Source organism: Misgurnus anguillicaudatus, chromosome 10 (genome assembly GCF_027580225.2).
Source record: "Misgurnus anguillicaudatus chromosome 10, ASM2758022v2, whole genome shotgun sequence".
Taxonomy (NCBI): domain Eukaryota; kingdom Metazoa; phylum Chordata; class Actinopteri; order Cypriniformes; family Cobitidae; genus Misgurnus; species Misgurnus anguillicaudatus.
The window spans coordinates 37844081-37871687 of record NC_073346.2 but is presented as its reverse complement, the minus strand read 5'-3'; the positions used below and the strand labels follow the sequence as shown (position 1 = coordinate 37871687).

The window sequence follows — 27607 nt, the reverse complement described above, 5'->3', positions numbered from 1 at the left end:
TTAAAAAGCACGCGATCGGTCCAGAGGATTAATATCCAAAGAGGGCAGATTGTCTCTGTTTCATCTACCACAGTGGTCATTTCTAAAGCGGGAGGCTTTTCAGAAAGTTTTGCTTTTGCGTCGTCTTTCTCCGTTTGTGCAAAAAGAGAGGTGTTTATGGACAGGGTCAGAGGCCACCAGCGAACGTCTGTCCGGATGTGCGCGAGACGGACCGCGTCATCTTGCGCGGACACGCGCGCGTCTCCATTCAGCTTCCAAACACGCATACAAATGATTTCTCATACAAATGATTACTTTATCAGACCGTCAGGGCAGCAATAATTTGTGTCATTTACAGGACATTCACAAATTAAAGATAGAAAAAGTGGCGAAATGTCTGTCGGCTCATGACGACACACACCATGTATTAACAAATATTTTTTTATTTTAACTGATAATGTTAATCGGTCATAAATTCTTACCTTTGGTTAACGGTTAAACGGTCAATGTGAGCATCCCTAATTTTGGTCGATCGGATCACAAGTGGGTGACGCTAAACACAGGTGTAAACGGGATGTAAAACATTTTGCACTCATCCACTTTTTGACAACATTTATGTGACAACATTTATATGGCAACTTTGGCTGATTATGCATTGAATCATACGATCGCATAATCACGTTTTTCTGGAGGGACTGGCTCTCATCTGGTCAAAATAATCAGGACAGAACTGGTTAAAAGTGGATCAAAGAGACCAGGGATTGAGCAAAACGTATCCTAATACCAGGTATAAACAGAGCCTAGGAGGTATGAGGATGCTGAAAGATGCCAACATTTATTAATGGATGAACTATTCTTTTAAACAGCTTGAGAAAACATTTGTAGCTCTGGATGTGTTAGGGTTGCCACCCATGTCTGATAAAAAACCTGGACATATAGATGACCCGGCCAATTGGTTTGCTCACAAGCCCCCCCCCAATAGCATAATATTTCTATAGGCTTATGCAATTATTGGCAAAACTTTACAATTCTCTTTTTTTCAATTCTTATTTGTTAACATTAGTTAATGTATTAACTAACATGAACTAACCGTGAGCAGTACATTTGTTACTGTATTTGTTAATCTTTGATAACGTTAGTAAATAAAAATACTGTTCATGGTTTATTCATGTTACTTCACAGTGCATTAACTAATGTTAACAAGATTTAAATAAATGTATTATTAACATTAACAAAGATAAAAAAAATTGCTTTATGCTATAAGTGCAGTTTATTATTAGTTCATGTGTTAACTAATGAACATTATTGTAAAGTTTTACCCAATTATTTGTACATTATGTTAAAATATGTAAATCAGGTTTACGATTTATTAAAGCTGCTTATACTATTTATGTAAACTGTTTTTATTTATATTCCATTGCAACTTTAAACAGGTCTAAATAGCAACTAGCAAATATGCACATGAAATTAAACTTGTTGAACTCACCTCAACATGTATTTTACAATCATTTAACCCGCCATGGGAAAAGCTGAAGTCACTGTTACAAACTCTACACCATGCAAGATTTGAACTCTTTTAAGACAGGGATACACTTTCGTGTAGTCTGGTGTAAAATATGTCTTATATTTTCGCTTTTGGGGCACTCTCCCTCTGTCATGGCGCTCCTGTTTCTAGATACACCGATTAGTTTGGTTCTGGAGAAGAGATAAAAGCCCGCCCACACTGACAATTGATTGGTTGATGTCCTGAAACAGGCCAATCAGGATGCTCTCTGTTTTACATGTGCTTAATGAGGCACACACACACAGACGCAAGGTCTCGCTCTCTGCCGTGCGCACGCTAAATTACATATTCACATAGCTTTCGAAAACCGGGACATTTAGTGTCCTGGGAGAGTTGATAAATTTCCCGGGACAGGTTATTAAAAAGAAGGACAATCCCGGTAAAACCGGGACAGGTGGCAACCCTAGGATGTGTTGATGTGTTGTGACCGCACGGCTCACCTCAGTGGTTGAAAGCACCGTATCTTCATCCAGACTCAGCACTGCATCTGCACTGATGACATCATAGGGCAGAAAGCGGCTGCTCATCACCTGCGCATGCAGTCAACACATAAACACCTCTGAATGAAAACCACTTCAACACAAACGCATGAACATTCACTGTGAGGCAAAAATCTATACACCGCACGTCATTTCTCATGACATTAGACACTAATATGAATGAAGACAGAGTGGAGATTTACCTTGTTTTCACCCTCGATTACAATGACGGGGACAGACGTGGAGGGCCAGCGGTGCTTAGCAGGTAAAGGCTTATCACAATTCCACAAGACAATGATCTAGAAAAAAGCAAAAAACAACATATACGACAATCAAATGTTTGATAAGCATTAGAAAGTTGTACCATGTGCCCATCATGCATGTCTTAATATATCTGAAAAAATATCAAACACAGTAAAGATATAGAAATAATATTAGCTTGATAAATTTAAATCTCAGTTTACTCATGTCTCGCATTAATTTTGGGTGTCTTGCAACTATTTTAACGATCTAAGCGCATTGTCTAAAGTGCACGGCGCACCGTATATACGGGCGTGTCCGAATCCACTTTTGCTAATTTAACAACGGGAAAAATGGTTTGTAAGCGCATGGTCTAAAAGGGTTGTTCCCATTCTCGTAATGAGTAATGGGTGTGTTTTGGGCGTAACGTGCAATAAACCAATGAGAGTCTCAGCTCTCATCCCTTTAAAAGCCAGTTGCGCTGGCGCCATGCCGATTCCCTATTTATATGGCGGAATTTATCAAATAAAAAACAGTGGAGGAAGAAGATCAACAGTTTAAGATTGATATTAAAAAATGCATAGTTTTTATTTGTATTGAAATTGGGCTTTTTTGCATATAAATAGCATGCAGTGTAAAAGTCGTGCAATAAAAACGCCAAATTCCAATTTTGAGTGCATATGACGCGCAGATCCTTCCCGTTCACTTGCTCGACGCATCTTTTTGTGTTGTTTTATTTATTGGTTTCTCATTTTTTTTCAGTTTTTTACCATTGTCGCTTGGGTTTGGGGATATAGAGCAAGTTTTTGTTACATAAAATGATATCCTAACCCAAACCCCAATTCTAACCCCAACAAGCGGCCATGGTTTAAAAAAACATGAAGAAACCTATATATTAAATGACATCCTAAAGCAAATCCCAAATATAACCCCAAATGCGACAATGGTTTAAAAACAGAAAACAAATGAGAAACCAATAAATAAAATGACATCAAAAGACGCGCCGTATGGGAAGGACTGGCGTCAGTGTTGTTTTCGTCAACGATGACGATAACGAAATGATTTCGTTGACGCACATATTTTTTATGGCGCTAACGCGACGATGACTAGCTAAAAATGTCTCTAAGTTGACGAAAACATGACGAGATGCTTTCGAGTTTTCGTTGACGAAACGAGACGGAACGAAAATGATTATAAGTCTGACGTTCATAATGCATGTCATTTCTACCTATTTTGCGTGAAATCTGTCTGTTTTTAGCTAAAAAGTATCAGCAATGCGGCCGCTTTCTATCCTTGTTTTTGGGTCAACACAGTCTCACTCACACTCACGCCCACCACCCCGATAGCCGCCATGCCGCGCACGCGCACCAGATTTCAAACAACAACAACAACACCCCTGCGGCTGTGGCGAGTTCGAAGGACCGTGGCGGTGATGCCAATAAACGGAAACGACGAGATGATTTATGGACATACTTTCAGTGTAATCCATTAGACAGAAAAACGGAATGCATATTGGGAGACGACGGTAAATGTGGCCACAAACTAGGTGGGAAGAATACCACCAACCTCAAGCGGCACCTGTATGCTCATCACGCAATATTTGTAATTTTATGTAATATTTTTTAAAGGTAACTTACAAGTCACACTGTTAACATATCATATAAATTCAATTTTACTCGACAATCGGCTTGTGACACATTTCATGGTAAGCTTAAGGTTTTACATGTATCTATTTGTCAAACCTAAGCCCTTTTCCAATACTTTTTGTGGTGTATTTAAATAAGGCAAGGCACACGTTTCTCAACTTTAGAAGCGAGGTCTCAGCGTAACACACAAACTCAACATGAGGGTATATTAGGCTCAACTTTTTATTCATAACTTTTTCTTATGACATGTGCAGAAGGCACACCGACTAAAACAACGGCAAGCCCTCAGGGACAACCTTAATGCACATTTTAATTGTATTAAATACACCACACTTTTTAACCTAAATTCATTGGTTAAAAAATACTTTTTTTTACTTAAATTGACTTAAACTTGACTAAAACCTTTTTGCGTTTTCGTCGACTAAAACTTGACTAAAACCTTTTTGCGTTTTCGTCGACTAAAACTTGACTAAAACTATACATTTTACAAGTGACTAAAATGTGACTAAAACTAAAAGCATTTTCGTCCAAAAGACTAAGACTAAAACGAAAACTAAAAGGGCTGCCAAAAACAACACTGACTGGCGTATCATATGAACGCCATATGAAATTGGAATTTGCTTTATGTATTGCAAGACTGTGTGATATTTATATGCATTTCATGAGAATGGGTTGGTATATTACACATGTATAAATGTAATATGGTTATACCTGAGAGCAATATTGCGATTTGGCCACAGACACTAACAGCTTGAATATGGGTTGAGACTGAGACACTAAAGGTGTGACGGCATGAATGACAGCTGTGAACTTCTGCTGTGGTTTAACACCTGCGGGAAACACAATTAACACCATTAACCTAAACAGTTAGACTTTATAATAACACATTCAGTTCTTATGATAGTCCCAACATCCATAGTTTACAATGACAGACCTTGGAGCAACATGATATATACTGTGGTATATAAATATCTCTCACAAACCAAAATGTCCCACAAAGTACCATAATACCATAAAAGTACAATGGTATTAAAATCGGAAATGTATATCAAGTTATCATGGTATCATCACAGTATTTTGTAAAAGAGGTCACTCACCCATTGTGGCATAGAAGAAGGGAAAGTCGCCCAGGTATGATGAGTACTGAGGAAGAGTGAAGAGTCCACCCGGCTGCCGGTTCCACATGAGCGTACTGCGGGCGTTGTGCTGTAACACTCGATCCTGAATGATCTGAAGACAGAGAGAGAGCGGTGTCAGGACATCATCTGAAACCCACAAACCATCTTTGTACACTAGGGATGTTTATATGTTGTAATATTACAACATCAGTTTAAAATCTCATAAAGTATACCTGTACATGTTTTTTTTTAAAACCACATTTACACAACTAAAAGTCGTAATGTTTAACCCTGCAATGATTTTGAATGGTAGACTTTGTAAATAGGTTTGTTTTCCTGGCCGTGAACTTACAAAACCTGCAAACCTGCCTTGAAGAACAAACTTTTTTTTACTGGATTAAATAAATGAACAATCACATAAGTAATGCCTAAAATATTTTTTTCTGTGATTAGTTACGTGTCTAGATCATGCAGATTTTAAGCTACAGCTAAATGTTTTGATTATAGATTTTGAACTTGTTATATCAATGTTGTAATTTTACAACGTTGTGTCTGAAGGGTACCAAAATGTACCCGTGCACCTTGCACAACTTTTTTAATCATTTTTTTGTGGCAACAAAATATAATATTAATGTTAAATGTCTATTTTGAGTTTTAATCAAAGTTTTAAGAGTATTAAATACGTTTATAGGAAAAAAATTATTTATTTGAGAATTTGAAAGTATTTATGTGGCAATATTTGAAACTATCTGTATCTTATTGTTTAAAGGGGGGGGGGGGGTTCAATGGTATTTCAAGCATTCTGACTTATTAACACAGTTATAGAGTTGTTTCCTCATGCTAAACGTAGGCAAAGTGTCAAAAAAGCAGTTGGACATGTTACAAAGTATTTCTGTGCCGAATGCACTTCGCCAGGGTTCGTACAAGTTTCGGAAAGTTTTTTTCGATTACAGTTCCAACTGACGTTTCAGGGGTTTTCTGTACGTTTCACTTCTTTAAATGGGCACTTCTCCCCGAAATCCCCGCCCACCCGTCAATCGGCGGGAGACGCTAGAGCTTGCAAACAGCTTATCACGCCACTCAGCTTTGTTTAATTTCAAAAGTCAACAATGGCACGAAAGATGAAGTGTGTTTTTGGATGTAAGGAGAAGACATCCAGCCTTATAAAAACAATGGATATAGTTTATTATCTGGTGTAGCAGCGGAGTTTTGCGTGTGTGTTTGATGCACTGGATTTTCTCAACCGGGTCATGACGAGTTGCACGCGGTAAGTAAGACTTCTGTGCATACTATATAAATGACACGAGCATGTAGTGAATCATAAGTTAAAACAGTGTTGTATAGTGTTCTCGACTCGTACTCGCTCCTCCTGCGGTATAACTCCTCCTTCTTAATTTTTTCGTACGTTATCGGAAAGATTCGGTAAAGCCAATCTTTCTTTTATAAATCTGATTAAACTAAAGACTATTCGGAGATATAAAGGATGTCATACTACTCTATAGGTACTCCAGATTAACATCAGAAATGCAGAAACAACGTGTGTTATGTGAGCTTTACAAAATATTCTTTGCTGGTCCTGTTTTCTTGTCTGGGCTTTGTTTGCCCAAATATCTGTTTGCTGCACAAGGGACAGGTGATATTGTTCTGGAATGTGAGGTGGGGGGTATAGGTGATATTAGCATTATAAATAGAGGATAATAAGCTTGCCAGACAGTGTTGTGTGAATTCTGTGGAATGGGTGAATCCTTTGAAATGTATAAATGTGATTGGAATTGATTTGCATCAAGATTAATAAGCATGGAAAAATCTGTGTATCTGTGTGTTTTTTATTTCAGAATGCTACTAGCCGGGTTTTATCTACAATGATTTTCTGTGTTTTCCCCTACATCTACTCATGAAAAGCTGCTTTCAAACAATTAACAATTGTGAAAAGCGCTATATAAATACAATTGAATTGAATTGAAGTGTATGATGTCATTTATATCATCCAAATTTGAAAAAAGTGACTTTGAGATGAGACTCTGATATAACTAAAGAGGAGGAATGTGATGATTCCTCTCAACTATAAAAGAGAAATTAAAAACTTTATGTCTGCCCATACAATGAATATGTTGATATGATAGCAACAAAACCAACCCATTCAAGAACACAAACCTGGCCCCATGGCAGGTATTACTGTCTGAAAAAGGATTTTCTCAGTCTCAATACTGATATTTCGGTATTGGCATTATTTCTTTCATATACCACTGGAGTACCTCAGAAGGTTTGTGTCAAGACATGATCACAGCTCTGATAGATAAAACCAATGTACAGTTTCCAAAAGAGAGAAGTTTTCATAAACAACAAAATGGGATAACTATCATTGAACATGTCTTTAAACACAGTAAATACCAGTTTTCTTTCAGTTTATCTGGTTTTGTAAATACAATCTGAGCATTTTAATTAAAAAATGATTTTTTAAATAAAAATATGGTTTGTTACATTTCCATAAAAACTTACCAAAATGTCAAAAATGTAAAAACCACTTACAACAACATATAAAAGGTTAAATATTTTTTCTATATTTGGGTCTTACAGGGTTATTTGAGTTCATTTTCTTGTTATTTGATATTTTTAATATTGACTGAGCAAGGTCATGTCAAAGATTGAAATCAATGTAAAATCAATGAGTGAAATCAAACTTTGATGCTCCAAATTTCTTCATTAGATTATGAGACGTTAGTCTGAATTTCGCAGACAGGGTCACATTTGGTTTGTCTTTAAAAAAAAGTTGTCCAGATGTTTCTCAGGGGGTTAAGTCTAATGCAATCTAATAATTCATGCTTCTGGGATAAAGAACAGAAAAAAACATATTTGTGGATCTTCTAATATAAAACTTGTGCGTCTCTAAATGGTTTGCAGCTGTGCCTTTAAGATGCTGTCAACACACGTTTTTCTTTTGTAGAACTACAGTGTGTTATCAAGATACAGGACAGCTAAAATTTCAGATTGAAATCAAAGTGATTTTTCTTGCTACAACATCTCTGAAACATCTACCAACAGTTATTATAGTACACCCAACAAACATCAATGAGGCTTAAAGTTCATGAGCGTTCAAATAGTCAGATCCTAATAAACATGTGGCCGGCTGGATAAGAGCTGGGTTTATTGGTACACATTAATGTCGGCTGTCACAGATCCTCCTTCACGACGTGACCCGGGTGTCCTCTTACACATCAGCAGCAGTCCAGAAGATCCTCCGGGGGAGAGCGAATGAAACCAGAGCCCGAGACGGACCCGTACGGCTCTGCTTTCATTCAGAAATAGATCTCAACATGATGGATTGACCACTATCTGTCTTTTATTGATTTTGGCCTACGGGTTAGTGCAATATTATATTTAAAAATGAAGCCTCTCTAGGACAACTGCAATCATTGCGACATTATGAAAAAACTTCACAATGTAAATTGTGGAATAGATATGGATATTTGGTGTACTTTCAAATGTATACATTTATCAGATAATTTAATTTAAAATGACTTATAAATGAAGAGTACCTCACAAAATGTGGGTTTAACTTTTGTGAGGTTAGGGGTGGGTTGCCATTGCAGTTTTATAATAGGGGTGCGCGGGGGCACAAACTAACGCATGGTTAATTGTAACACGGACCATTTCCATTGTTGCACAGGGTTAAGTGAGCTGTTTTTCTGGTATTGTTTTCACGCTGAGAGAAGACAATCTCCTGCAAATGTATGGAAAGGTATAATGTTTTTGAGTTATTGTTTAAAGAATGTTTTGGTGTTGTATTATAAAAACAATAATTTGTTTTTATTTTGGTTTTTGAGTTGGGTGTGTAAGATATCAAATCCAATGCTATGTCAACTTAATCAGTGTCTTGTTGACTAAAACACAGCATCATTTTGAAATATCCCTGCAGCTCTTACCGTGGGTTCACACCAGCTGAGTTTGAGGCGTCAAAATCGCATCTACCGCGTCTAATTTGCAGCTTGAACATTTTACTCGCTTCATTCGCGCGTGAAAGCCGCGCATGAAATTCTAGTCATCGAGACATTTACGTGGAAATTCGCATCATGGGAGGGGCTTCTGCGACTCCACTTGCTTTCTGTAATCACGTCACTACTAGAGCAAGCTCTGATTGGTTAACGCGGCGTGTTTTTTCCCCAAAGTTCAAAATTTTCAACTCGTGCATTTGCCACGGCAATGCTCAATTCGCGTCTTTCGCACAAACTAGACGCGCCAATGAGGCGGAATCGCGTCTCCGGCACCACACTACACGCCTCATTCGCGCCGCAAAACCTCCAGACGTACGTCAACTCGTCTTCACATTGACTTAACATTGAAATCACTTACACTACCGCGGCTGGTCTGAACGCAGCATTAGCAACTTTTTTGGTGGGCTTGAAAATATTTCCACCAAGCGAGTTAATTGTAAAGCTGTGTTACAACTAACCAATCAGCACTAACGATATGAAAAAGCTAACATTAGCGTAATTCTTGTGTTGTTTTAAATCGGCTACACATGAATCATAATAAATGTGCCTGTCTTATCAAAAACTGTGTAAAAATTAATTTTTGTTCACATCTTTAAAATTGATTGAATAAGGTCAAGATTAAAATCATAATGAAATGAATGGCTAAAATCAGACTTTGATGCTCATTAGCTCAGAATTTGATTTAGAGACTTTAGTATGATTATTACAGACTTGGTCACATATAAAAATGTTTTTGTCATAATTGTGCTGCTTTATATCACATATTTTAGACATTTGTATTCATTTATAATTGAACTATTGTTAAAAAAAGGGCTGGATGAATGAATACAGTGTGGATATCTGTCTATTATATAGACAGATATATAAACAATATCCACTTCAAGTATATAGACAAAATACTATTGAAATATTTGCCTGCAAATTTAATTTTTAACAAGTGTTACAACTAACCCCCTGCCTTTACAATTAACCCCACCTATGGGGTAAGTTTGCACTTCTGTCACGTTTGGTGTATGGAATGGTAAGTACTAGAAACAAACTTCAAATGTTAATTTTTAGCAAAGATGTGTGTGTTGCTTGTGTAAAAATATAATTAATGATTGAGCCAAAACCAAAAAGCATTAATAGTCCCCTATAGTACAAATGATAATCCTACATTTTTGTACGAGTAACTTCGTACAAATTCATAAAAATTAGCCAACTCGTAAAATATGTACGACAACTTTTGTACCTTTGAAAGTGTAGGATAATATGTAGGATAGAGTAATAAGATAAAATTATTTAGAAAAAAAACATTTTGCCTGGACAGGATCAATTTCAGAAATGAGAGCTTATGAGAATAATGATTATTATTACAAACAGAACATTTTAGGCGCGTTTGGGTGGTAAATAAATGAAATTATCATAAAAATGAATGCAAAAGAAGTATAATAGTTCTAAAATGGGTTTAATTTGCTCTACATAAAATATAATTTTCTCTCTTTTTTCCATTTTGATGTGAATTATGACTTTTTCATTCGATTCCTCCAAACAGCAATTACATGGCTTCACATCTTGAACGCAGCGAGAGATGTTAATTGATCAGAAAATTGCTCACCTCCAATGTAGTGAGCACAATCTTCTCAACAGAAGAGAAGTAGGCTTCCCACAGGAACTGCGTCTGCTGCCGGAGAGACAGTATGCGATCCTGATGGATAGAGCGCACGGTAGATGGGATCTGTGAGGAGACGACAGCAGTGAGATATTGCATTATCTTCTTGACATGCCTTTTCAATCGGAGTTTTAAATAACTGACATTTTTCTCATTCCATACAGCAGTCATCCAAACCAGACATTTATTCAAGTTTGAATCCAAGTTTACAGGAATACTTATCCAAAAAACGTCATTAACTAACCTTAAAGTCCTCAAAAAATACCAAATGACAATTTTTCTTTTTTTATGGAATACTGCAGTTCAAATATAAACAATTTATCCGTGCGCATCATTTTTTTTTTTTTAAGAGGACATATCATGAAAATCTGACTTTTTCCATGTTTAAGTGCTATAATTTGGTCCCAAGTGCTTCTGTAAACCTAGAAAATGTGAAAAAGATCAACCCAGTAGCTTAGTTTTGGTAAACCATTCTCTGCAAGCATGTGAAAAAATAGGTCATTAAAATTTGGCTCCCCTTGTGATGTCAGAAGGGGATAATACCACCCCTTAATCTGCACAACCACAGCACTGCCATTTAGTGCAGAGATCATCTCATTTGCATTTTAAAGGACACACCCAAAAACAACACATTTTTGCGCACACGTGTCGTCCGTTAACCCCGCCCACTCCATCTGTCTGTCTGCTGCGAGTTCCATTTCTGAATAAAACACATACTTTCCTACATCCAATCAATTCACTGTGGAAAAAACATGCCACGCCCACTATTTTCCTTTTGTGATATTCTTTTTTTCTATGCTGAACGTCCACGCTCCGTGCTGGGCACCCAGAGTTGAAAAATGGGTGAAATACTCAGCTCGTCAATGTCACTTTTCACTTAGCCGTCCAATCACAGCGGAGGAGGGGCGGGACAAACATCACAACAGCCAACCAGCGCATCGTTCAATGACTGATAAACAAAGCAGAAGTATCATAGCAACCAAAGCTCTTAGCTGAAAAACACTGGCAAGAAGTGCCCACAGTCGGCGTCGGCCTGCCATTTTCAGCCACGTTTAAACGCTTTGGTGTGCACGCCCCCTTAGATTTCAAATAGACAAAAATGTCCAAGCGAGTGCACAAGGGTTAATCATGCAACTTTTTACAATGAACAGAATTAAACAGCATACAGGTTGGGAATGAGATGCCATGAGGTTAAATAAAATGAAACATTTTGTTTGTGATTAAACTGTTCTATTAAAATCTGTGACATGCCGCTGATAACCCCAGAAAACAATTTACAGTTGTGTCTAAGGTTGCAAAAACTAAAAAAAAAAAAAATGTGTTGGCAGACGTGCATTTACAAATGACACCCGTAAAAGCATAATCCTCAGAGCATTTTTGGCAAGGGAAGAGTCGAGATGTTTTTCTGTGATAATCTACAGCATGTCAAAGATGTTTTGAAAAGAGTTTAGCTTTTATTTTACATTGAATAAAATCCTCAAACAGAAATAAACAGACAAGGGATCAATGAACATACACCGAATACACAACTATAACTAGAAACTAGACAAAGTTTAAATATTAGGCAGTGTAAGTATAGTTCAAATACAAGACAGTATTATGGTGGTTACTAATGGGGTGTACACACCAAACGCGAATTTAACGATTTGCGCAAGTAGTTTACATACAAAGTCAATGCAAAGATGCTAACAGACACGAACAGATGCAAACTAGGGCTGCACGTTTTCAAGTTTTTAATTAACCGTTAACTGACACCCTTAGCGGTTAATACTCGGTTAACCATATTATGCGCAAGGCAACCCAGAGATACAGACACACGAGAAAGGGGTAGTTATTTATTTTTAACACCTTTAATAACTGGTTGGACCACATTTAAAACAAAATTAATTTATAGAAATAAAACGCAGTGGTAAGGACAGATCAGCTTAAGTATGTCACTGACTTTGCGTTTGCGGGGATGGTAGGCTGGGCGAAGGTACTCGCAGGCTCCGCGGCCGCCTCTGTATGATGCCCGGGTGTTGGCTGGGTTTGCTGCGATAGTCGGTGAAACGGTGATTGCCGGTGCTTCAGCCTCTCACCGGTTAGATCACTTGCCCACCCCGACACCATCTTTTACCGTCGTTTTGATATTTTCTTGTAAGTAAATCATTTAGCTTCGTTAGAGAGAGCAAACACTTATAACTGAATGTGTCTGCTGCATGAATTCACAGCGGAGCTGAACGCGAGTCACGTCACAGAGCAGCAGGTGTCAGATTTCATTTATTTCTGTCAGAGTTTGCGAGGCGAGCTGAATGACCAGACGATAGCAGAAGCCGCGTGCTTACTCGTTTTTGTTATAATGCACATATATGATGTTTAATATAAGCGAGATAGTTTTGTTGTATTTTTTATCAAGAAAAATAATAAACCCATCATTCAAGCAGCGCTTTATGGAGGAGTAGCCGGTTGCACTGCTTGGAACTGGCGAGTTCTGCGAGAATTACCTGCGCACATTGACTCAAGCACTTAATTAAACCAGCTGTTTATTCATAAGCATGCTAATTCATACGCGATTGAATGCAGCTTACGCAAGCGCTGCATTTAAACAATTGCGTAATTCAAAAGCGAAAGTAAAATGCGCACGTCTGCATGCATTAACCGGTGGGAAAATTCTGTCACGGCAGCAACCCTAGGTTGTACATGAAGTATATAAGCACTGCATTGCAATACTTGCATTTTGCCCTGTCATTCTCGATTTTAAAGTGCTCCCACGCTGTGCTTTTCTTTGCCCGCTTCATATTAGAAAACTGCTACTACTTGTGGACATTACAAATGTCTGGGAGCGCTTTGGCGGTCTCTGGTGGTGCAAAAATGTATTACAACTAAATTCAATGCACGCCATTGATGCCATTTAACCGAGCAAAATGTTTCACTCGGTTAAACAATTTTTAACGGTTAATCGGTTAATCATGGACACCCCTAATGCAAACAGATGCAAACAGACGTGAACAGACAATGCAAAGACGCAAAGAGACTATGCAAAGACGCGAAAAGACGATTAGGGATGTGCATCGATGCATCGCGTTCCCATTAAAAAGACCTGTCTGAAATCGATTCTGAATCGCAAGGCTCCGATTCTGTTTCATGCACAGCTTGTGTGTGTACTACGGCTCTGTGATCAGTAGGTCACTTATCAATCTTAAATCACTATGAGATTGACTCGTTTATAACGTACATTGAAAAAAGCAACACTCGTTAAACACAATCATTCAAAATATTCTTTATTATTATGAAAATACCTGAAACAATCTGAAGAACAGCGATATAAATACGCCTCTAGATATTTCCTGGAATTGCGTTTGTAATGCTACTTCTTCTGTTGCACAAATTGAATTTTTTTGCATGAGAGCACCCTCTGGCTTTTGGAAGTGGCGGCATTTCACCGTAATTCATTCAAATTCATTCATTGCGAAAACGCGCATTTTCCCGATTAATTGTCACAACCCTACAGACGATGCAAAGACGCGAACAGACGATTCAAAGACGCGAACAGACAATTCAAAGACGCGAACAGACGCGAACAGACGCGAACAGACGCGAACAGACGCGAACAGACGCGAACAGACGCGAACAGACGCGAACAGACGCGAACAGACGCAAACAGACGCAAACAGACGCAAACAGACGCAAACAGACGCAAACAGACGCAAACTCGCGCGGGCAATGCGAATGACGTAAATTGGGCGGCGAAAAACACATTTTTAACGCAAGTGAAATGCTAATTTTCATGTTTGATGTGTACACAGTGCTTTCTATGTGTTTGCTAAGTGACTGAACGGCATTGGTTAGTGATTGCCAAGGTCTTCTAAACAATTTTAATGTATCCTCAGAAGTTTCTAGCTTATTGTTAGGTGATGCTAAGACGATTCTAGGGTTTTTAAGATGTTATGACTGATTTAAAGTCCCTTTAGGAAAGTCGCACCACTAGGCAGCCATGTTTGCAATGCCTCCGGGCAGTTGTTTCAGTCATGCATAAAGTCATATCTACTTAAATGACAGACATTTCTAAAATCATGTGCTAAAAATCACATTTAAACATCATATTTCTGACCAACAATTAAACATGACATGAACTGTACCATAACTTTTGTATCTTAAGCTCAATTTGCACTAAATACAAGACGGTATGATGGTGGTAACTAATGGGGCGTACACAACAAGCGTGAATTCAACAATTTGCGTGAGTAGATCACATACAAAGTCAATGCAAAAACGCGAATCATGGTTGTTTCAGCAATTATGCATACATACAGGTTGGCCAACGCCTCACGCTCCCAGAGAACCATCAGTCTTTATCAATTGACAATTGGTTCTCCATCACCAGAGATGCCATATTTAGCATTGCATCGTCCAATTTGACAGTACTAGCAGTACTTATCGTGTTGTATCCAATATCTTTCGACATTGTTGTTAGGGCATTGATAAGAGATTTTTAGGCAACTGACAGTCACATCGATGCCAACTGAACTCCAGCATCATTCCCCGTTGAAAACCCCTCAGGCTTTGCTCAGTCTGTCCCGTTCCAGTATTTACACAACCAGCGGAGATGACAAATAAGTCACAACAGGTGCATGCATTTATTAAAATCTCTAATCATTGTAAACACGAACATCCCTGGAGGTAAATTTCCATTTCAAATATTTCACAGACCCATTCGTCTCACCTTTAGTTAAGCCAGTCAAGCGCCACGAGGGCCGGAGAGCATATTAAGTATAAAAATGTGCCAGTGTGCCGTGACAGAATCCGTCTCTGTTCTGACCCCAGCGTGCTTTTCTGCTGCCGGCTGTTAATAGGTGAGGGCACGAGGTCCCATTTCAATTACAAGGCAACATGCTTTTGCTCTCACCGAACTCTCTGGAGATCTTCAGACTGCCAGTGAAACTTACGAGTGCATGCCCGGAAAATCACCATGTGAAACTAGATTTCATTTGTGCATGATCAAGTCATGAAGTTCAAACATTTTCAGCAACTTAAACATACAAACGAAAGCTTTTGAGCTGACTCTATAGGCACCACACTCCTGCTTAGACAAGCATTGTGCAAATCGACACCCTGTAACCTGTTTTGGATACAAGCATCCTCCAAATGAGTAAACGTAAGATGTAAAGCTTTCTAATTTAAAACTGGTAAAGAAGGATGATGGCCCTTTAAATACGATAAACAAGTCAGTTCACTAGATTTTAGAAAAATGCCACTGTGTGAGATCTCAGAGATGAGCATGGGCCAAAATGTTGCACAGGCTGACTGTAGCATGAAGATGTCTCAGACGTACCTGCAGAAGGAGTCTCTCGTCTCCAATGACGGCAGCCGTACGCCAGTCGATGACCTCGGAGAAGGGAAGCTCCCATCCATTACTGAGCATGACGGGAATGCAAGCAGCCTGCACGCACACACAGACAGAAACAAGAGTCATCAAATGTTTATCTGTATCTTCAAGAGGAAAACCTGAAAGTAGAGAAGCTGTGAGTTCATACTGAAAATTTTTTAAATGGTGTTCCTGTAACTCATCTTGTAAAGCACTGCATTAGACACACAAGGTCATGAGTTCGATCCTAAGGGAACCTACAAACTAAAACAGATGTAATGCACTTCGATCTGGATAAGGCATATAGGTCATACATTGCAAGAGCCAAATGTTAATAGTTCAACTATGACCATTGCACAAAAAAGTGTAAGTTTAAATAATCAACATGTATTTTTTAGTATTGCACTAAAAACTGTAATACAGCGCTCTTAAACTTCTTTTGTTTATTACTGTTTAACTCTCATAAATTGTTTTATTTCAAGTATTTACAACATATAGCCAGTCTTCTCCTAATGACTAAAATTGCACTTCATGTCTTTTTTTTAAAGATATATAGGCTAAACCCGCCTTTCCATTGTACACTGCATTCGGACACAACTGTAAGAGTTCGCCCCCTAGTGGCAGTCATAATGAAATTTCAGTTTAATCGTAAATCCGTGTTAAAGGGATAGTTCGGCCAAAAACGATATTAAACCCATGATTTACTCACCCCCAAGCTGTCCGAGTTGCATATGTCCATCGTTTTTCAGACAAACACATTTTCGGATATTTTAGAAAATATTTTAGATATTTCTGTTCATTAAATGTAATGTTGCGGGGTCCAGCAATAGTCCACGACCTTCAAGTCCAAAAAAGTGCGTCCATCCTTCACAAATTAAATCCAAACGGCTCCAGGATGATAAACTTCTGTGGGTAATCCGTGCGGTGTTGTTGTAGAAATATCCATATTTAAAATGTTATTAACTTTATAAACTAGCTTCCGGTAGCGCCGCCATCTTAGACTCAGGAGAGAGGATTAGCGTAGTGTACGCACTTTTCTTAGTGACGTATGACAAATTCGGAGGGCGGGGGCACAGAGCAGCAGCAGAGAAACTCTGTACGCTGCGTAAGCTCTCATCCTGAATGCGCATCACTCCAAAATGGCGGCGCTACCGGAAGCTAGTTTATAAAGTTAATAACATTTTAAATATGGATATTTCTACAACAACACCGCACGGATTACCCACAGAAGACCTTTGTTTATCATCCTGGAGCCGTTTGGATTTAATTTGTGAAGGATGGACGCACTTTTTTGGACTTGAAGGTCGTGGACTATTGCTGGACCCCGCAACATTACATTTAATGAACAGAAATATCTAAAATATTTTCTAAAATATCCGAAAATGTGTTTGTCTGAAAAACGATGGACATATGCAACTCGGACAGCTTGGGGGTGAGTAAATCATGGGTTTAATATCGTTTTTGGCCGAACTATCCCTTTAACAAGGGAGATAAGCTCATTCCAGCGCAAGAGCCTATAATTTATAAATATATTTATACTTAAAGGGGACATTCCAGAAGACGTTTTTAAGATGTTAGGTGAATCTTTGGTGTCCCTTGGGTACATGTGTGGGGTTTTAGCTCAAGATACCATATAGGTAATTTGTTGTGGCATGTTAAAATAGGCACTTTATGGGGCTGAGCAAAAATGCACCGTTTTTGTGTGTATCCCTTTAAATCCAAACAAGCTGCTCAGGTGGGCGGAGTCTCAAGCGCTGGCGCTGTAGAGCTGACAGAGCATCGAGGGAGATTCTCTCACGAAAGAAGTTAGTGAGCGATGTTAAGCATTATATATTTGAACATGTTTAAAAAGTCAATTATCTGTTTTCTGCATACTAAATACATGTTTATCAGCAGATGGGAAACATTGTAGAATAAAAATAAAGACTTTTAGCTCTCATGCTGCTTTTAAACAGTCACAATGATTTTCAGCATGTTACAATAAATTACACTTCCACAAACACTCAGAAGTTTACTTTTTGACCAAACCACACGAGCACATTTAAATGATCTGTAATAAAACAACACGTTTAATGCTTAAACTTTAGAGAAACAGATCAAATGACATGTTTAAGATTAGTGTGTACACATATTGAACACATTCGCGTTTCTGTCAGTCTCTCATCTATTTTGTAACTCCTCATTCATTTGAAACTTCAGAGAAACATTAAACAACATATTTACTTATTGTGTATGATAGTGAATACGCGTTGTTCACTCACTCTGTCTCGTGCAGTGCATTAATCCTCGTCTTCATTCATATAAACTTCAGAGAAACATATTAAACAACATAACTTACTTGAAAGCGAACGTCGCGTTGCTCTCTCTCTCGTTCGTTCGCTCACTCGCTCTCTCTCTGTTGCACTAAGGTAACGTTAATCCTTTAGAACGTTAATTCAACCTTTAGAAAGATTATTTAAACTACAAGTTATAAGATTGTAGGCTCATGTTTGTGTTTGATGGAATACAAACGCGTCGTGCTGTCAGTCATTCTTTCTCTCTGTCTATCGCACTCGTGAGGCCGTTCATGGTTGGATAGCGCAGATGAAGGGGCGGTATCATTATAATAAGATCCCTTAGCTACGTCATGCGGGGAGCGAAATCCGCATGACCTATTTATTCACATGCTTGCAGAGAGAGCCTTACCAAAACAAAGTTACAGGGTTGCTATTTTTCATGTTTTCTGGGTTGGTAGAAGCACTGGGGACCTGATTATAGCACTTAAACATGGAAAAAGTCTGATTTTCATGGAATGTCCCCTTTAAGAATTTACCTAATCAGTAATAAATAGTTTTAAAATGATTCAAGTGTTACTGATAAAGTTAAACAAAAAAAGGATTCAAAATTTTACCTTGCACACAGTGTTTTGATTGGAACACACTAAAAGACATCACTTCCGGTCAGCGTGTCACATGCTGTGTAGTCGTACAAGTTTATTTTAAGCATCCAAATCTCAAATTGGAGATGGTTGGCCCCCACGCACCCCTTTCCTACTCTCCTTCCGGTTTATCCCTGTAATTTGTCATGTACAGTGAAACGCGAGCTTAAAGTAACCACTCTTATTTTAAATCATACCTGGCGGGCTGGATAAAAATGATTGCAGGGCCGCATTTGACCCGCGGGCCACCAGTTGACAAGCCCTGCCTTATAACATGGTATATGGAATAATACAATTTAATACCGTGGTATTATCATCTGATCACTGTACTGAGGTACTCACCCAGTAATGTATTGTAAGGCAATAAGATAAAACGTTTTAAAATTCCACCTTTTTAAGAGTTCACGAGTGGGATTTTAGCATTACTCTGTGTGCGTCTGCCGAGGTCTGTTGTTCTCTCCCTAATCTGTTAAGCTGGCCCTCTATCACTAATATCATCCTGCTGTTATAGACAAACGCATTCAATGTCATTAACCTGCTGAAAGTCATACACAACAAAACAGTCTGTGACTGCTACAGGCACATCATAAAACCTTTAAAACCAGAGTTAGTCAATGCTGAACACCCACACAACTCCAAACATAATGTAACGTAATGGGTTGTGTGTTAAAGCTCTACTCCCAAACAACACACAGCTATCAACATTAAGAGACACAAAACAGGAGCTGTATACTGCTAAAGATAGATCTGTTGACTTGACGTTCTTCTTGATGTTTATACCCACAGGAGTAAAACATCACTGACGATGAGATCTGATTTAATATCAGTTTAGCCTTGACAGCAATGAAGTTATATTAACTCAAATATTACGCCTCTCTTATTTTTCTCCTGAGAAAAACACCCCAGTTATCGAATGATGCGTCTCATCTACAGATCTCAACAACGTCTATACAGTTATCAACATCATGACTATCACAATAATATAAAGGTATAACATTATATAATCTTTATCTCTGACTTATAAGAGATGTTTTCATAACATTAGAAAATACATTTAATTGATAGTTCACACAAAAAAAAAAAAAAAAAATGTGGTTACCATTTATGCACTCTCAAGATGTTACAAACCTATATAAATTGATTTGTTTGGATGAACACGAAGGAAGATATTTTGAGGAATGTTTGTAACCAAGCGTTCATGGGCCCCATTCACTTCTATAGTAGGATAAAGTATACAATGGAATTGAATGGGGCTCATGAATGGTTTGGTTACAAACATTCCTCAAAATATCTTCCTTCGTGTTTAATAAAACAAATACATTTATACAGGTTTGTAGCAAGTAAATGATGACATTTTTCATTTTTGGGTGAACTATCCCTTTAATATTAAAGGGAACATATCATGAAAATCTGACTTTTTCCATGTTTAAGTGCTATAATTGGGTCCCCAGTGCTTCTATCAACCTAGATAATGTGAAAAAGATCAACGCAGTAACTTAGTTTTGGTAAATCATTCTCTGCAAACATGTGAAAAAATAGGTCATTGAAATTTGGCTCCCCTTGTGATGTCAGAAGGGGGTAATTCCGCAGTATCCAACCACGGCACTGCCCTTTAGTGCAAAGATCAGTGCATTTGCATTTTAAAGGACACTCCCAAAAACATGTTTTTGCACACACCTACAAAGTGGCAATTTGAAGATGTTATAATAAATTATCTATATGATATTTTGAGCTAGATCTTCACATACACACTCTGGAGACACTAAAGATTTATTTTACATCTTAAAAAAGTCTTGTGAAATGTCCCCTTTAAGATTTATAGTAAATATTGTAAAAAAGCTGAGTGATATGGAAAATAACCATTTTATCAATACTGTCCAGTCAGTCAACATCTATGGTGGGAATAATCTGGGATAATTTACCTGCAGTGCCTCCAGAAACCGAAAGGAGCCCAAGCGACGTCCTCGAGGAACCATACAGAAGGTGGAGTTGTGCAGCATTTCTTTATAATCATACCTGAAGAAAGAACATAAACAAATCAAAGTTAAGTGTGATGAATAATCCTGATACAGGTCAGGAAACAGACAGATCGGCTTACCCATCAGTCTGTTAGCTGCCTTGACATGTCAAGATCACATATATCCCAGCACATAGAGCCTTTTTTAACAGAGTACCAACACATCTCGACTGTGTCTGTTCCTCGAACAAATAAATACAGAGCACCGCTTACCTCGTCTCGTACAAATCTTATTAACATAAAACTAGAACATAATACATTAACAGATGAAACTCAAATGTTAAAATTCGGCCTTCTTAACATTAGATCACTTACCAACAAAGAACCAATTATCAATGAAATAATTACTGACCAAAACTTAGATGCACTCTGTTTAACAGAAACCTGGCTTAAAGCAGACGATTACACCAGTTTAAACGAATCCACCCCACAAGACTATTATTATAAACATGTTCCTCGTCTAATAGGGAGAGGGGGTGGTGTAGCTACAATATACAATAAAATATTCAAAGTAAACCATAAATCCAACCTAAAATTTAATTCGTTTGAAATAATACTGTTAAATATGGAAATAACTGATCGCAACAACAAACGACTTTCGTTCATTTTAGCTACCATATATAGGTCTCCAGGCCACCACACAGATTTTCTTAAAGAAATAGCAGACTTCCTATCTGAGCTTACAGTCACTGTAGATAAAGCTCTTATCGTTGGTGATTTTAATATCCATGTGGATAATCCAAAAGATGCATTAGGACGTGCGTTTATGGATGTTCTAAATTCTCTCGGCATTAAACAAAACGTGTCAGGGCCCACGCATACTCGTAATCACACACTAGACTTAATTCTGTCACTCGGACTCAATATTAATGACATCGAAATATCACCCCAGAGCGATGCCGTTTCAGACCATTGCCTTGTGTCATGCACAATACTTCTAGATAGGACCGCTCAGCCTACAACATGCTACAGATTAGCCCGAACAATAATTTCCACCACTAAAGATAGCTTTATTAGCACTCTTCCAGACCTGTCTCAAATGAAACATGTAGCAGATAATCGTGAAGATCTAGATATTATAATAGAAAACCTGAACAACGTCTGCTCTAGCACGTTGGATGCCGTTGCTCCCATTCGAAAAAAGAGAATCAAAGAAAAACCGCCAGCTCCATGGTATGATCATCATACTGCAGCCCTTAAAAAAGAAGCTAGAAAAATGGAAAGAAACTACAGAAGCACAAAGTTAGAGGTATGGCGTTCAGCATGGAAAGAGAGTGTTCAACACTACAGACAGGCTATTAAAACTGCCAGATCTACCTATCTCAGTACTCTTATTAAAGAAAATCATAACAACACTCGTTTTCTATTTAGCACAGTTGCGAAACTGACTAGAAACAAAGAACAAACAGAAACCAATAGTAAACTCCAACACAATAGTGATGACTTCATGAACTTCTTTACTAACAAAATTATGTTTATTAGGGAAAACATAGAAACTACGCAAGCAGCCATCACTCTACCCAATAGTACATTTTCCACTAGATTACCAAACGAACATCTTGAGTCATTTAATCCTACTACAATAGAAGAGCTCTCTAAACTAGTAACGTCATCCAAATCATCGTCCTGTATACTAGACCCCGTTCCCACAAAATTACTAAAAGAGGTATTTCATGTAGTGTCAGACACGGTACTTAATATCTTTAACTCATCTCTAGAATTAGGATACGTTCCAACAGCTTTCAAACTAGCAGTTATTAGACCGCTCATTAAAAAGCAAAACCTTGACCAGGGAGATCTTAATAACTTTAGACCAATCTCAAATCTACCTTTTCTTTCTAAAATATTAGAAAAAGTAGTGGCAAGCCAGCTACGCACATTCGTAGAAAATAATAATACATATGAAAAGTTCCAATCAGGATTCAGGCCCCACCATAGCACAGAGACAGCGCTGCTTAGAGTTACAAATGACCTCCTATTAACATCCGATCGTGGTGAAATCTCAATCCTTATATTACTAGACCTTAGTGCAGCCTTTGACACAATAGATCACACAATCTTACTCAATAGACTAGAAAACTATGTTGGCATCAGTGGTCAGGCGTTAGCCTGGTTCAGATCGTATCTAACCAATCGATATCACTTTGTTTATGTAAATGAGGAAGAGTCATATCACTCCCCCGTTAAATACGGCATACCTCAGGGATCAGTTCTAGGCCCTATCCTATTCTCGTTATATATGTTACCTCTAGGAGACATTATCAGGAAACATAACATAAGTTTTCACTGCTATGCGGATGATACCCAGCTTTACATCTCGTCGCATCCTAGCGAAACCCACCAGTTTTCTAAGCTAACAGACTGCATTAGTGATATTAGGGACTGGATGGCACAAAACTTTCTTATGCTAAACTCCAATAAAACAGAGATACTTATTATTGAACCGAATCGCTACAAACATAATATGTCAGATTTACAAGTTGCCCATAGATGGCTGCACGGTGGTGCCATCTTCCACGGTTAAGAATTTAGGCGTAATGTTCGACAGCAATCTATCTTTTGATAGTCATATCGCCAACATCTGCCGCACAGCATTCTTCCATCTTAGAAATATCTCAAAAATACGCCATATGCTGTCTGCATCAGACGCAGAAAAGCTTATACATGCTTTTATGACCTCTAGAATAGACTATTGTAACTCGTTACTCGGGGGATGCCATGCAAATCAGGTAAACAAGCTTCAGCTGGTTCAAAACGCCGCCGCAAGAGTGCTTACTCGATCTAAAAAGTATGACCACATCAGTCCAATTCTGGCATCTTTACACTGGCTACCAGTTAAATATCGTATACAATTTAAAATATTACTAATCACCTACAAAGCCTTAAATGGCCTAGCGCCTTCGTATATTAAAGAACTACTATCAGAATACAATCCATCACGTAAACTGCGCTCACAAAATTCTGTTCACTTAATTATCCCTAGAATATCAAGTGTGTCTAAAGGTGGTAGTCCTTTTCCTACTTAGCCCCTAAGCTCTGGAATGATTTACCAAATAATGTTCGAGTATCAGACATAGTCGATCAATTTAAATCTAAACTTAAGACATTCTTCTTTAACAAAGCATTCACATAAAATGTCCAGTAAATGTACATTTCCCGCAGTAGTTAGTTTGTCTAGAACAAAGCACTCACATACCTCATATGGGTAATATACTATTGCCGCAATAGTTAGCCTGTCTGGAACCGAGCCGACTTGAACCACTATAAGGTTTGACACTTGCATTGCATGCGAATGGCCCCTACGCTAATAGAATTCTGTTTTTCTCTCCCTGTCTCGTCCTCAACCACGAGGACCATGAGACAAACAGACCCAGTTCCGGTTGCTGTGAAGATCATTGCATCACTGATCCACTGGCTGTCCTTCAATGTGATGACCAGCCGATGCCCGACCAACGACCACCGGCTAAACCAGTTTAATTCGCTTACCCGCCTCCTATCCCTACCGTTTCTATATATATATAAATATATATTAATTCCTCCCAAGGGTTTTTGTCCTTCTAGGACTTTTTCCCATTGGGTTTTTTTCCTAGAGGGTTTTTAATCCCAGGGAGAGTCAGCCAACTTTGGCTTAACTTAGCACTTTACTGTATACGTTACATTATTAATATGCTCGCTTGTACGGTTTAACCGCTTTCTCTACTTCTTATATTATCTATTGATTTTCTGTGTTCTCCTCTACATCTTCTCATGTAAAGCTGCTTTGCAACAATTAACACTTGTGAAAAGCGCTATATAAATAAAATTGAATTGAATTGAATTGAAAAACCATTTACATGTATGCGTTTGGCAAAAGCTTTCATCCAAAGTGACAGTGCATTACAAAGTATACATTTTGTATCAGTATGCATGTTCCCTGGATCCGAACCCTTAACCTTTTGCATGCCAACGCAAAGCTCTACCACTGAGCTATTATACAAGAGGACATAGTAGCAGTTTTGACAATAAATGCTTGTTCATATACATTGTTATATTTTTCACAGCTGATATTGTCTTGTCTATAGTTTAAAGGTTTATAAATAAAAGCAATAAAACAACATAATTGAGAGATGGATATTCATTATGGCACAATATAAGCACTGCAAAAAAACAAAATGTTTGTCTCTATTCGGGTGATTCTCACGAAAACTTCGTTGTAAAAATGTCAAGCATGAAAATGTAAAAATTGCTTAAATTTACTTTTTTTTCCACCAGACATTAGAAACAAAGTCTGAAGTATATGGGAACATTAATTTAAAAACTTTTACTTATCATTTAACACTTTTTGTAACATAATTTCAAAAATAAGTCCTAAAAAATCTCATTACCGCAACAGTCAGAAAACATCAACACTGTTAGAAAAGCTCATATATTTTCACATTTTTAAAAATTGATTATTAATAGTCATGCACAGTAAATTGAAATTCTGAAATAATATTTATTTTAAATTTAACGTTTTTTTTATTTTGTTTTATTTAGCTCATATACCGCAACACCTTCCACAATTTACAACTATTTTTTTTATATATTTCTAAGAAACCTGACACATTTTCAAAATGACATGACAAACCTGAAAGAACATAATTTGGAGATTCTGCACATGCATTTAAAATCAAAGTATTATGCTTCTATTAATGAAATTAACATTTAATAAGCATCTGTTGCGGTAATGATACATAGGTTTCGGAAATGAGGTTAATTATTTCGGTAATGAGAATACGTATACTAGCCTGAGATTTTGTTAAAAACAAATTTTAAAGTTAAAAGTCTGATAATATTTACAGCATCATGCGTTCAAGTTCAAAACTGTTTTATTGTGTAGTCTTTGAAAAAAATATTAAAGAAAAAACATGAGAACAGGAAGGCTTATATTAATATTCCTTTGTGTCATATTTAAGTCCCCATTTATCCATTTAACATACTGAAATAAGATGGTCTTGATGACATATGCTGCCTACAAATGCGAGCTCTGAAGGCTGCAGCCATCGGAATGAGAAATGGCCAGCTAATGTCAGCTGGATATCACAAAACATTTGTGTAAATAAGATGAAAAATATTTCCTTGCTGGATATGATTTGGTCTTCTGACCTTTTACCATTCTGTATCTGTTTTGATTAGAGAGAGAGAGAGAGAGAGAGAGAGCGACAGAGAGAGAGAGAGAGAGAGAGGCTGTATCCGAAAGTTTAGACAGCTGACTGGTTCCCTCGCTGCCTTATGAGACAATGACTTTGGCTGCATAATGGCAGCTCCGAGAAATGCTTTAGGACAGACTTCATAGGCAGCAAAATTGAATTCAGGTTGAAATGTAAGCAGCCCTCTCTGTGTTCCGGGATGTCGCAAATCTGCTTGTGGTGCAGAGGTCTGATCGACCCACCCAATTCACACGAGCTCTGTGTGCTTTGCTTGGGGCTTCTCCACCCAAAGGCGGCAATTGTTGGCTCAGGGTGTCCCTTATTGTGAGGATCTCCTGATGAAGGTGCTCAGGACCCGGCTCAACATCGCCCTTGGAGGTTTCTTACTGCAGTGTCCCACTGCCGGCAAAGAGCCGCTGGTGGTCGTCCTCCCCTCGCTCAACCGGTTCAGTTTGTCACCGAGAGCCTGTGTCCTGAACCGGGAGCCGCCAGGTCTGTTTCCTTTGGGTTTCCGGCGGAGGAAGATGAGATGTCTCTGACAGCGTTGGATGGAGACTGGGACCAGGCTCCACGTGGTGCATCAGACACACAGCCATCCTTCTACAAGGAACTGGTGCGCATTCTCTTCAAAGCCGTGCAGGACTTGGAGATTGAGTGGAGCACCCCACAAGAACCCCAGAGAAGCAAGCTTGACTTTTGTTTTCTTCACTCAGGCCGCCCCGCTGATGCTCGGAGGAACGTCACCAAAGCGATTTTTTTTTCTTAGGTAGGCTACCTGTGTATTCCCCCATCAAGGACGCTGTGGCTGCTCACCTCTGCCCCTTGTCCACTTCCTTGGATGGTGTGGCGCAGCTTTGAGGGTAGTGAAGCCTCATGACAGCACACCTGTCCGAAAAAGCATACCCGTGCCGAGAGAGGCTCTGTCTGCATTGCACACTATGGCGGTCCTACAGATCTTTTAGGCGCAGGTGCTTAAGGCTCTGGATGAGGGCAGCACGGATCTAAATACCTTCAGGGATCTGAGAATGGTTACGGATTTCACGCTAAGGGCCACGAAGACCACTCATGGTGGCCATGCACAGTCACGCCTGTTTCTCCATCCGGCCTGTTTGGTGACACGGTGGGCACAATCACGGAGCATTTCTCGGAAGCGGTGAAGATCTCTAAGGCTATGAGCCACTTCCTACCTCACCACCCTGTGTCTCATGGACCAGAACCGGTGGTGCATCACAAGAGTCCCTGGCACAAATCCTCCAGTATATGATGCAAGAAACTGGGTCCTGGGGGACTGCCGTCCGGAACGAAGCCGCTCAAAAACAGAGCATTTTTCTCCTCAGTTGGTTTTGTGTTGCTCGCCCCAGGGCCCGTCCTCACATAAGCGTCTACAACACGCCCCCCCCACTCTCGAACACGACCCACATGCTGCGAAGACAGCAGAGGCGGAAAGGGTTAACGCACAGTCCTAATGAATTGCGCAGCAACCCGCTTTCTG

General features: G+C 38.6%; 1 protein-coding gene across 1 annotated transcript in view; it reads right to left on the bottom strand.

Annotated features, from left to right (window-relative positions):
- Positions 1-27607, bottom strand: part of ext1a (exostosin glycosyltransferase 1a) — a 95461-nt gene that overhangs the window by 13018 nt on the left and 54836 nt on the right. Inside the window, exons 2-8 of the mRNA XM_055211340.2 lie at positions 20853-20946; positions 15981-16088; positions 10616-10735; positions 5006-5138; positions 4620-4738; positions 2226-2321; positions 1984-2073 (exon numbers count right to left, since the gene is read on the bottom strand). Coding sequence (XP_055067315.2) covers positions 1984-2073; positions 2226-2321; positions 4620-4738; positions 5006-5138; positions 10616-10735; positions 15981-16088; positions 20853-20946 — 760 coding nt within the window. The remainder of the gene's footprint in view (positions 1-1983; positions 2074-2225; positions 2322-4619; positions 4739-5005; positions 5139-10615; positions 10736-15980; positions 16089-20852; positions 20947-27607) is intronic.